At 42.2% G+C, this 12,172-nt stretch overlaps 1 protein-coding gene across 1 annotated transcript; it reads right to left on the bottom strand.

Moving 5' to 3' along the window:
• Positions 1–236: 236 nt before the first annotated feature.
• SMLR1 (small leucine rich protein 1) lies at positions 237–11,847 on the bottom strand. The gene is given in 4 exon segments (XM_032274440.1): positions 237–2,432; positions 10,110–10,247; positions 10,250–10,316; positions 11,743–11,847. Coding segments are annotated over 4 exon segments (396 nt in total). The 3' UTR covers positions 237–2,346.
• Between the last annotated feature and the right edge of the window lie 325 nt (positions 11,848–12,172).

Consider the following 12,172-nt stretch of genomic DNA (forward strand, 5'->3'; position numbering starts at 1 on the left):
GTCAACCTAGTGAGACCCTGTATCTCCCCCCTCAAAAAATTCCAGGTGAGGCTCTGCCCTCCTGTCCTGTAGCCAGAGGCTGAGGTAGGAGGATCGCTTGAACCCCAGGAGTTTGAGGTTTCCGTGAGCTATGATTGCACCACTTCACCCCAGACACACACACACACACACACACACACACACACACACACTTGACAAATTTTATTGAAAAATAATGACAATGTGACAGAAATTAAAGCACCTATTAAAGTGCTTTATTGAAGGTCTCCACTTGGAGAAACAGCATCCCTACTGGTGAACTGTTTCGGATGCTATAGCATTTGGAATACGATTAGGAACTGTTGTAGTGAAACCTTTAGGGGTGTGGGAGCATTTCTGGCCCCTGGAGCATAGGATGCTACTGAATGTAGGATAATGTTGGGAGACCGCTGACTTGGTCTAGGTGGAGGCCAAGACAGCTTTTTCGGCAGCAGGAATGGAAAGGACCAAAGCAGTTCAGGCCTGAACGGGATCTTAAACTGGACCCGTGAGCATGAGAAGGGCAAAGGCGTGGCTATGCAGCTGCTTAGTAAAGCTGTGCTGGATAAAGGCTTTGACAAATTTGTTAGCAGTGCCTTCAGGCAGATGATAAACCCTTGGGACTTGTCCCTTCCTAGGAAAATGAACATACTTCTGCTCCTCTACATATAAAAGACATTTATAGACAAGTCAGTTTCACTGGAGATTCTCTACTCTCATTGGACGGCAGAGAAAGAAATGGGTTTTGCTTTAAAGTACTAGGTAGCACTTGGTGCTGTAAACATGTCTGTATAGAGTTCATCTATTGTCACAGTAGCTGAGATGGTGGAACAGCACCCACTAGAGCCGGAATTGGGTGTCTGAAGTGCCCATTATTGGAGGAAGATGGAGCAAACCTTGATAGCTGAGCCACAGATTTGGCTGGCAGCTGCCTGAGATAGGAATACGATGTGTCCTTTCACACTTTCTGTTAAAGAAAGCATTTTTACATAAGCTGATTTCCACCAGGGGCTAAAAAGAGATTGCTCCCAAAACTGAAAGAATATTGTTATTCCTTCCATATGGCAAGAGCACTGTTACTCTGAATTAGTTCAGTCTGAAACCCCAGCAGACATTTTCATTGTGATCAAGTGCAGTAAAATGCAGAAATGAGTGTGTTTATTCTAGCAATGAGTTTTATATTATGTAAGAAGTGCAAATGGAGACTACTGACGGGATGGGTATCAAGAATTTTAGGGTGAGGCTGAGGGGAAGAAGTAGCAACAGTCCGGCACTGGTGGTGTGTTCTTGCTTTTGGTCATCCGCACAACCTTTTGTATGACTGTAATCCACACTGAAACAGGTGCATTCTTACAGGTGACCATATTCATTACGTTTTATAAAGTGAATCACTCAGCCTGTTAGTGTCCTGCACAAAGATTGGAATGTAACCAGTCTTACACTTAACAATGTATTGAACCTCTCTGGTTTATGTTCACTGGAAGAATGTGGGGAGCGCATCAGTAATCACAATCTAGTTTACCCCTTGAATTAAGTTTCTTTTCAATTATTTGTGTTGGCTCTTTGGGGCTCCCAATGAAAGAGAAGAATTGTAGTGAAATGTTGACTTCTCTGCATAGTTAGAAATAAATTATGTGAACATTCTGTTCTTTCCTTTTCCCATTACAAATTGCCAACATTTCCAGGTCGCATAATGCTGTAATTTTTGTGGATGATCCACACTTAGTGTGGGTGACTCCTCTTGTTTTTTCGTGTTTATTAAAATAATGATTTGTGAAAGCAATTAGGGAAAGGAGAGAAGCAAAGTCAAGTCCAAAAATGATACCTGAACAGTCATTTAAGATTTGCTGAACTGCAGGAAGAGCAAGTGGAAATACTCTTGCACACAGAATCTGCTGAGCTCTCTCCAAGGTAATCATCTTTTGCCATTCTTTGGATTTCTATCAGGGTTTCTTCACCTCTAAAATCAGAATAATATGGGTTCCCATGGGGATTATGTAGTAAGATGCTGCATAATTTTATTTTGTAAATATGCCCTTTAAAGCAGACACAGTCACAATAAAAGTTAAAAAGTTACAATGTGCCCAGTCTGTAGACCCAAGAAATCTGTTCTTGGCACTTTTCAGGAGCTGCTCCTTGGGCTGAGTCTCTGAGAAGTCCTCTCAGATAATTGCCACTTTTCAACATGGTTCAGAACCTGTATCTTAGTATTCTTTCTCTTTTGCCATGGTTCTTGTTTATCAACCTAATTTATTAGCTGAACTGTTGACCATTGCTCACTGACCAGGAGACACTCATTGTGCGTTAGTTTTTGGAAAGTCCCCAACATCACATCCATTTCATTCTCTGGTACAGGGAAGAGCCATCCTTGGGATTGTGTTGGCGGTCACAAGTCTGGGACAGTTCTTCATTAACTGAAAGGAAAAGTTTTAGTTAATAATTTGGAGACATCTGAGTGCCAATGGTCATTTAGAGCTGATAAAGGCTATTGGCCAGCATATCTGACACTGGTGGCCTTGGCGAGTCACAGAAGTCCAGGTCTTCTAAGCAGGTTCTATTACGGGCTCTATTCTTATCTTCTCAGTCACATCCAATGGAAATGTAAAGGCTTCTTTCTAAAGAATGGCTCTGGTTGAAGCAGAAGACCTCCCACTGTCATGAGAATTGTTACATGCTAAGTATGTTTAGATTTACCTGATTAAGTTGAAACCCCCACAGTAAGTCAGAGTGTCTGCCCTTGCTCAGCCCTCCCCAGGATGTGTTTGGGCGCTTACAGTGTTTAGACAAGTCAAATTAGTTTTCTCCCTTTTACCTTGTGGCATATTTTACTGAGGACTCTATTTCAGCTTTTTGCAACTTGCTCATTCCTTAACCCGTTCATATATAATTTCAGTTAAAGCTAATCTACTAAAATATTAAAACTCACCCATGACATTGAATTACTGAATCTAGTGGTATTTTCCAATCCCTAGTTTTCTTCCTTAGTAGCATTTGACACAACCCCTCTCTCTGCCTGCCCCCATCATTCTCCTCCCTTTGGCTTTTATTGTGGGCCACCTGTATACTTTTATCTGCTCCTTAGCTTCCACTGTTATGTCTCTGGCAATAACCAGATTTGATCTCTAGCCCTGAGATCTCTATTGAGATCTTGACACATATTTGTTGGGATCCTCCTGGAACATCAGAAGGCACAGCCCTCTTCCTGAAACCAATATACCCAACTGACCCTGCTTTCACCCTCAAAACTTTTATTTTCAGAAGTATAATGAATCAAGCCAGAGACCAGGAGCTTTTAACCTCATGGGAGATAATAAACAGATTTATAGACTTGAACCTGAAAATGCTCTCTTTGGCTCCCACCTAAAGCCCATGCAGTTTATCCCTTACTTGATACACTGTATGCCATGTATCCCAGGACACATACACTTTCCCTGACCAGGCCTCCACAAATGCTTGTCATGTCAGTCGGGGAGGGTGCATGTGCACTGAGAATGACAAGCCCCTGACAACATGAACCTCAATATTTAGTAGCCAGTACTCCCTGAGCACTTGCTGCATGCCAGGCACTGTGTGAAGCCCTTTGCAACCTTTCTCATTCAATTCTTGTGATGACATGATGAGCTGGTTATTATTATTCTTAAATTACTGATGAGCAAACTGGGACAGAGAGAAATCATGATGAAGTAATTTGCCCAAGATCACAGAAACTGATGAATTCAGGCAAACACGCACAAAACAAGGGGAGTCTCCCCACACTAGGTACGGATCACCCACAAATGTAGCTTTCAGCGTGATGCAACCTGGAGCTGTTGGCAATTTGTTAGGGGAAAAGGAAAGGACAGAATGTTCACATAATTCCTGAGGGGGAGAATACAAGTCTTTGCCTGTAGGATTTGATTCCAGGCAGTCAGACTTCAGAGACCACTCTTTCAGCTACTGAGTCACACCAACTTTTCATGGATTATTGCTATTTCAAAGGCATTCCTTTGAGATGGCCCATGGTTTAGACTTTTAACTCACTGAAATATGAGTAAGTTATTCCCCTTTATTCTTAATTACCAATGGCTAACTGCACACAACAGGGTGCTTTGAATGAGGGACCAGGCTACAGCTTGTAGAGCTGAAAATGGGTGACCTGAATAATGAGACTGGAAAAAGTGAACTCATAAGAGTGGAGAGAGAACTGGAATGGAGAGGCCAAGAGGAAGCTCATCAATCACAGTGAATCATCTACCCGGTGAATAAAGTGTCTCTACTAGGCACCATGTGGAGAGTGAGAGAAATGAAATCATACCTTCCTCTCCTAACAGAGCTTGCAATTTGGCTGTCGTTTCATTTCAATGGGTCTATTAAGGAGGGTGTGCAGAGAGACTAAATAGGCAGGTAGCCTTGAAAGCACCCAAGGTCATGGTCATGAAAAAATCCTGCAGACAATGCAGTGTGCCCTGTTATGTCACAGGTGAAGAAACATGATAATAATTATTATGATTCCTGTTATATTAACAGATTGATCAGATTCTTCAAAGATTTTGTAAAACTCTTGCTTTCTTTAAAACTGTCCCATAGTTGGTGGTAGGTTTGTCTTCCTGGACCAAAAGGATTCAACAGATAGAACCTCTTCTTAGGACTGGATACTCTAGAGGTGGTGTGTTGGCGAAGAGGGCTACCTCTGGAGCCAGCCAGGGTTCCAATCCTGTTTCTACCACTTTCTGGGTAGGTAACCTTGGGCAATGTACTTAATTATTCCAAGACTATTTTAATAATAGCTGCTCTAATGCTATAATAACAGAAACAATGCCTTCTGTTGTAAGACAGCGGGGGGTGGGGGAGGGTAATAATGACTAACAGTTGTTCAGAACAGGCACTGTTAAGAGCCTTATATATATTACCTCACTTAATCACCACACCAATCCTATAGCACGTCCCGCTATTATTTCTGTTTTACAGACCAGTAGACTGAAGCTTCAAGAGGTTGAGAAGAGTGAATGTGAAGTTCAGTGAGAGATGCCTAGCCAGCCTGCATGTTATCGGTACTTTAGTTATAGTTTTAGGATATATGTTGCTGAAGGCCAAGAACTGATCAACTACCTGACTTTCTTTTTGGATCCAACGCTGTGCAAAAACATGTAGGCATTTCAGTAGACACTTTGTAACATTTATTTAAATAATGACTATCTTTGGCCATGTTTGTCATTTGCGACAGCAATTTGTTCCTGATCGAGATAATGGTATTTGGGGGGTGGGTGGCACTGGAAGTAGAGGTTTGGGAATCTCAGGACTTAGGGAAATAAGATAATGAAAACTTCCACCCTGGAGGATGCAAAATGTCCTTGACAATGGCAGATGCAGGGTTTGGCTTTGGGAAGTTCAAGACACAGACTTCCACCTCAAAAGCTGCTTCTCAAGGAAACTGACACAGAATGAAGAGTACAGGATGTTAGAGAATTTTCTTTCTTCCTTTGTGAGAAAATTGATGCTCTCTACATACTAATTAAATTTACATGCACCATTACCTCCTAAGGCTTGAAGTGTGGGGATTAATGTTGAGTGATTATAATGCCTCCACATGCTTTCCATCACATCTTAAAATGGCTCTCTTGTCTGACAGACCCAGCTGTATGAGACAGGGAAGCTGGTTTTCTGTTTTAGAATGCAGGACTCTGGGGCTCTGCGAACATGTCAGTTAATCTATCAATGTCCCTCTCTTTACAGGAACAAAGTAGAAATGATTACACTTACCATAACCCTGGTTGGAAGATTAACGACATGACATTTGACCATCTGTTCACAGTTTTTTAAGTGGATGCTACGAAGCGGAGGTACAAACTAGTGATATTTTATTTCAGTTCCAGTAATCTCATTTGCCCTCAAACTGGAGAGAAGACAGTACTAGTTACCCCTAGGAAAATGGTGCCAGAAAGAACTGTAATTTTTCAAAGCTATATGTTCATAGAGTTTGAAAGAAAGGCACATTTGGAATTAAAGGGACCAGATCAACATAAAAATGAAAACATCCATAGTCTATAGTTGGCTACTACCACTGGAAAATGTAATCAAGAATAACTCAAAAAAAAAAAAAAAAAAAAAAAAAAGAAAAGATTCCATGTGGGAGAGGAAGGAAATGCAAGCAAAATGTGGCTTCTGGAGAACATATATGGCAGAGCTTGCTCATCAGCTGCTGCCCTGACAAGGCATCTGTCAAGGACTTTCCTCACCCAGCTTGCTTTCCGCCCAGTCTCAACAGAACAAAAGCTGACATCCGGAAGGGCTATGGTCTTTGGTCCACTCACCTTCACTGTCCTTCTTACAGCAAAGGGGTCCGGATCCAGACCCCAGGAGAAGGTTCTTGGATCTTATGTAAGAGAGAATTCAAGGTGAGTCCATAAAGTGAAAGCAAGGTTATTAAGAAACTAAAGGAACAGGCCAGGCACTGTGGCTCATGCCTATAATCCCAGCACTTTAGAAGCCAAGGTGGGACAATCACAAGGTCAGGAGTTTGAGACCAGCCTGGCCAACATAGTGAAACCCCATCTCTACTAAAAATGAAAAAATTAACCAGGCGTGGTGGTGGGTGCCTGTAGTCCCAGTTACTTGGGAGGCTGAGGCAGGAGAATTGCTTGAACCTGGGAGGCGGAGGTTGCAATGAACTGAGACCATACCACTGCATTCCAGCCTGGGTGACAGAGTGAGACTCTGTCTCAAAAAAAAAAAAAAAAAAAAAAAAGGAATAAAAGAATGGCTACTCCATAGGCAGAGCAGCCCTGAGGGCTGTGGGTTGCCCATTTTTATGGTTATTTCTTGATCATATGCTAAACACAGGGGGAGACTATTTATGCCACCCCTTTTTAGACCATGTAGGGTAACTTCCTGACGTTGCCAGGGCATTTGAAAACTGTCATGGCGCTGGTGCAAGTGTAGCAGTGAGGATGACCAGAGGTCACTCTCATTGCCATCTTGATTTTGGTGAGTGGGTTTTGACCAGTTTCTTTCTGCAACCTGTTTTATCAGCCAGGTCTTTATGAGCTGCATCTTGTGCCAACTTCCTATCTCATCCTGTGACTTAGAATGCCTCAACCATCTGGAAATGCAGCCCAGTAGGTCTCAGCCTCATTTTACCTAGCTCCTGTTCAAGATGGAGTTGCTCTGGTTTAAATGCCCTTGACATCGTCCCTCAGCATCCTCCAGATTGTTGGCAGCCACTACTAGTAGTGCTTCTAGTCATTAGTATTCTTTCCAACAATAAATTTCAGATGGGACCCCCATTGTGTTAAATAACTGATGCACACATTTTTGTTCTGCCTCCTTACTCACTCCTATAATTCCTACCTGCAGCCTGGAAGCTCCAGGCACACTTCAATTAGAGCAAGCCTAAGTAGGAGGCAATGGGGGAAAACCACAGACAATGGAGGCTCATAACCTCGCTGGGGGGTGCCCATTCTCTGCAGAGGATCCTGCCTCTGGTGAAGTGCTCAGCCCTGACATTTGGGGAGAAGACTTAAAAGAAAAGGCCAGGTCATTATTACAGCTCTTTGACCAGACAGTTAGTGAGGCCAGTCAAAAACACAAAGATTTGCAACGCCTCCTCTAACTTCTGATTTTGCCAGATGCCTTTTGTGGTTTTCTAGAACTGGGATTATTTTCTCTTAGTCTTAGAAGCCCATAGTAAAAATCTGTTCCAGTATCTGGGACAATCCCTGCTATATGATAGACTGACAGACAAATATTTGTTCAATGAATGAATGAGAATTATCACGATCTAGAACATGACGTAAGTTTGCAGTAAGCTTTAAAGTTAGTGTGAGGACTCTACCCAGTGAGCAATGACCCTCATCGTGTAAGGCTGACATTCTTGCTTTCCCTTGGGTTAGATTCTATGCTGCAAAAATGAAGGCTTTGAGATAAGGGATAGACTTACAGTTGTGGGCAAGTGTGACTTCTAGTCAAGAAAAACTCAGGAGCGTGTCAGAATTTGGAATGAAGAAGCGGGAAGGAAGTATGAAGAACCAAGAGGTTATTGGGAGCCTCTGCTCCCCTCACTGAAATCCTTCAGAAGTACTTCCAATTGTATTGGAAAAGTTACTACCTTACATTTGTAATTACATTTGTAACTGTAATTACAGTAGTAACTTTTGTCTGAGACTTGATCTCTAGATAACTTACACAGGCAGGGGTGTGCTGAAGATAGGACAGCATCACTGTGCAATCATCACAGAGATGGATACACATGGAGCCCTTCCTCTGGGGCTGGCACTTACGTTGCATTTTCCCCGCATCAGCCCCGGTGATGCCAGGCCATATCCTGCACGTTAACTTTTCCAGGGCATTCTAAAGGAATGTGATTGATATATTTATACCTCAGAATTATCTAAATAAAATACCATAGACCCATTTACATGTTACAGTATTACAGATGTTCTTCCAGGAACGAGTAAATCTATAAAACAGATTCACCCTCTTTTTGCAGAGTCTATCCCAAATACCTGATGTCCCACTGAATTAACTGGCCTATAATAGCTGGGAAGTAGAGGCCAAAAAGGGACCTTGACATCCATGAGGCTATCTAGACCTGCACTTGCTGCAATTTTTGAAATACTGAAAATTTCATCTAGCCAAGGAGGCAGCCAGGGATGAAACTTGGAAACTACAGGAGGTCTTCAAGTGCCCGATGGTGACATCAGCATCCCTTTATTGTCCCTGGGATGTTCAATGTCAACGGGAGGCTGAGATGCAGTGAGTGTTACTGACAGGAATAATCACAACAACTTTGAAAAACTTTTCGACTTGGAAGACACTGAAGGGAAGTCACGGTTAGGATCCTGGGGATTTCTTATATTCTGTTCCTTTTTGGAGGCTCCATCCAGGGCTCAGGGGTAATAAATGGCTGGGTGACACAGCATCCAACAGACTAGTCTTGAGGCAGTGGAGGATAAACTGACTTAATATAAAAGAAGGATTTATCACATGAATCTTATAGAACAAGGCAGAATATGGCTTGATCATTCAACAAAAGGGCTGTTCATAAAAATGAGACACAAAATATGAAAGGCGGGGGGATATTTGAGTGAGTTATGATGAAAAATTTGATTCTATGACCCACTCTCTATGTCTCCTAGGATTTATGTCCTAAATCTCATCTTAGAAATAAATAGCCTTCATTGTACTTCTGTTAGTTAGATTATATGTTATAGCATTAGTGATTTAAGATTTTGAACATTTGCTTATTAATAACATACATGAAGGCATTTTTTGTTTGGCAAGCTTTTGTGGAAGAAGAGGTGTTTTCAAATTTGTTTTGTTATTTTATTATGACACTATCCAAATTAAGAAATATGACTGGTCTGTGTTGATTTTGCTAAAATAGTTATTAACCTTGACTGGGCACAGTATTAACACATAGTCTGTCTGGTTACAGCCCAGTTTCATTAATTTTAATTATAGCAGAACAAATGGTGTCAATCCAAGATCCAAATGTCCATTCAAATCACCTTAAGCTTCCTGAGTTTTTTGGTTTTGTTTTGTTTTTTCCACCTTAAGACTATAATCCCATGGAATGTTTACACCAAGGTCAAATATTTATCTATGAGGGCTTTACATTTACAAAGACTGTGACAGCAGAACGTTTGGAACGTTCTCTGACCAGAAGTTCAGTGGATGAGAAAGTTGTGTGTGTGCACACAGGTGCATATGCACGCACAGACATGTACACGCATGTGGCTGCATAAACACATCTGTCATATAGAGAAGGCCGACCATGAGCAATGTTTCCATGTATGTGATTCTACTGCCTTGAGAGAAAGAGACAAGCAACCACATGTCAAAATTGCTGATTCATAGCCTGACTGTGAGGTGCTACAGGTGAGGGCCCCCAACAGCAGGCCTTCACATCCCAGCACAAGATCCACACTGTGGAAAGAATCAAACTTGGCCAATTTGATCAAGGAACTTGAGAGAACACTGATTGAGAAAGACCTACAAAAAAAAAAAAAAATGAGTTTCTCCAGGCCGGAAAACACAGACGGTGCATTGGCATATTTCAAGGTGTGCTGTGGGAAAGGATGCCCAAGTCCTTCCTTGTGTGGCCTCCCACTCACCTTCAATCAATTTGATCCTGAAGTAGGCGATGAGGAGGAGAAGCAGCAAAGTCACAGGGAGGAAGACCCCAGAGAACAGGAACCAGCCAGGGAGCTCCCTCAGGAAAGCTGACAGCACAGAGCTCATTGTCAACCAGATCCCACGGTGACCGTGGGATTCACACTCGGGACGGGGGCAGCTTTGCTCTGAATCTGCATTTGTTTTCTCTAGGGCTCTGGCCTTTGTTCAGCCCATCTCAGTGGAACTTTTTGTGGACTTCGCTCTGTTTAAATTGCCTCATGAATTCTGATAGGATTGCTTGCAAGTTACTCTGTAACTCAGCTATTAAGCGTAGAGGAATTGAAAGGTCCATCTTCCAAGCTCTTTCAGAGATGAGTATGTATCTGGCAGGGGTGGGATGACCTGGGAAGCTGAGATTTTTTTTTTTATGATGAGTTTATTTGTAATGAAAAGTACCCGACAAAGCAAACCTCATTGTTATATATGTTCTATGTATTCTCAGACATAGGAAGAGTTTTTCCTGTGTTTCCTAAATTTTAGAGTTAAAAATTTCTTAATGGTTATGCCACTGTACCTAAGTACTTGTGTCTAAAAGAAAGTGAATTTTCTGTTATACACAGGTGATATAACTAATACCAAGGAAAGAGAAACAAGAGTTTTTCCACATGTAGAAATTCTTCCTCGTATATCCTACTCTGAATACTTCTCTGAGAATTGCATTGGTTTAATCATTTATTCAACAAAAATTCAATTCTACTAGAACCCAACCTCTGGACTAGATGCTGGGTATACAAAGAAGAGTAAGTCATGACCCCTTCCCTTTAAGAGTGGAGATAGACCAGCAGAGATGGCCACAGTGAACATGGTGGAGTGGTCGTGATGCGGCCTTATCTCCTTCTTCCCAAGGTGCATCCATCCTTGCTGGCTGCATGAGGTCATACTCTCCTCTGCTCTACTGGGCCTTTCCTGTCACCCATCATTCACAGTTAGGAGGTGGCTGCTAATTGATAGTGGCATGGGTTGTGCAGTAACTCCAAAGTTTCTGGGAGTTACTGGGAAAGAAAGGGCCATCGATGGGCCAGTGTCAAAGTTGACATGGACATGTTGACTATGTTGAGCTGTCATTGACTGCTTTAGTGAATAATTTCCAAAAATATTGGTCTAAAAGTGAAAACTGATGAAAAGAGTCATATTCAAAGGATGCTCTGGAGAATTTGGAAGAATGTGGAGAGAAGCAATTGGCAGCCACCTTCTTGGGCTCGTTCTCCTGTCATGTTCTAACCCGTCCCTGGCCCCCTTTACTGGTAACTGGAGTCGTCCATCAAGGACAAGCTGCTGGCAGTGCCTCCCACATTCTTGCATCAGAGACTTGGCATGAGTGTGCAGTCTTAGACCCAGCTGTAAAGTTTGTACCCTGATTTACAAAATAATAAGATGGAGAGGGTCTCTAGGGTGTTTGCCTGGCATTCTTGATCAATGAACAGTTAGCAACTTCTGTCTAAGAAGAGAGACGTCTTAGTTTCAGGAGGAACTGTTAAGAATACCTGAGTTTAAGTCAGCATCCATTGACTCACTTATGTGCTTCTCTTCTCCCACTCTGCAAACCCATGAATACTGTTACTGCTATTATACTTGCATACCTTCCATTGAGATGACTCTCTGGCGGTCTTTCAGTTTGAACAGGATGCTAATTTGTAAAGTGTCAATCTTCAAAGAACTTCTATGAGCAAGTGACATTACCAGGGAGATGTCAGGCAGCTGTAAGGCAGACGTTTGTCATATTCTTTCTTCCTGTTTCATTCCCATTCAGCAAGCCTTCATTGAACATCTAAACAAAGGTAAGTTAGGGGAACAGGCAAATAAATAAATGACAATAATGTTAGCTTCCAGATCATCATAGAAACAAAGTCTAGTAGAAGCACTGAAGAAAGACTGATTAACTCCAGCCAGGAAAGTTGGCCAAGTTCACTAAAAGTATGGCATTTGAAGGTTGAGCATGGTGGCTCTTGCTACTTTGGGAGGCTGAGGCGGGTGGATTGCTTGAGCTCAGGAGTTCGAGACC

Source organism: Sapajus apella, unplaced genomic scaffold (assembly GCF_009761245.1).
Source record: "Sapajus apella isolate SASKATOON/1434 unplaced genomic scaffold, GSC_monkey_1.0 scaffold6, whole genome shotgun sequence".
Lineage (NCBI taxonomy): Eukaryota > Metazoa > Chordata > Mammalia > Primates > Cebidae > Sapajus > Sapajus apella.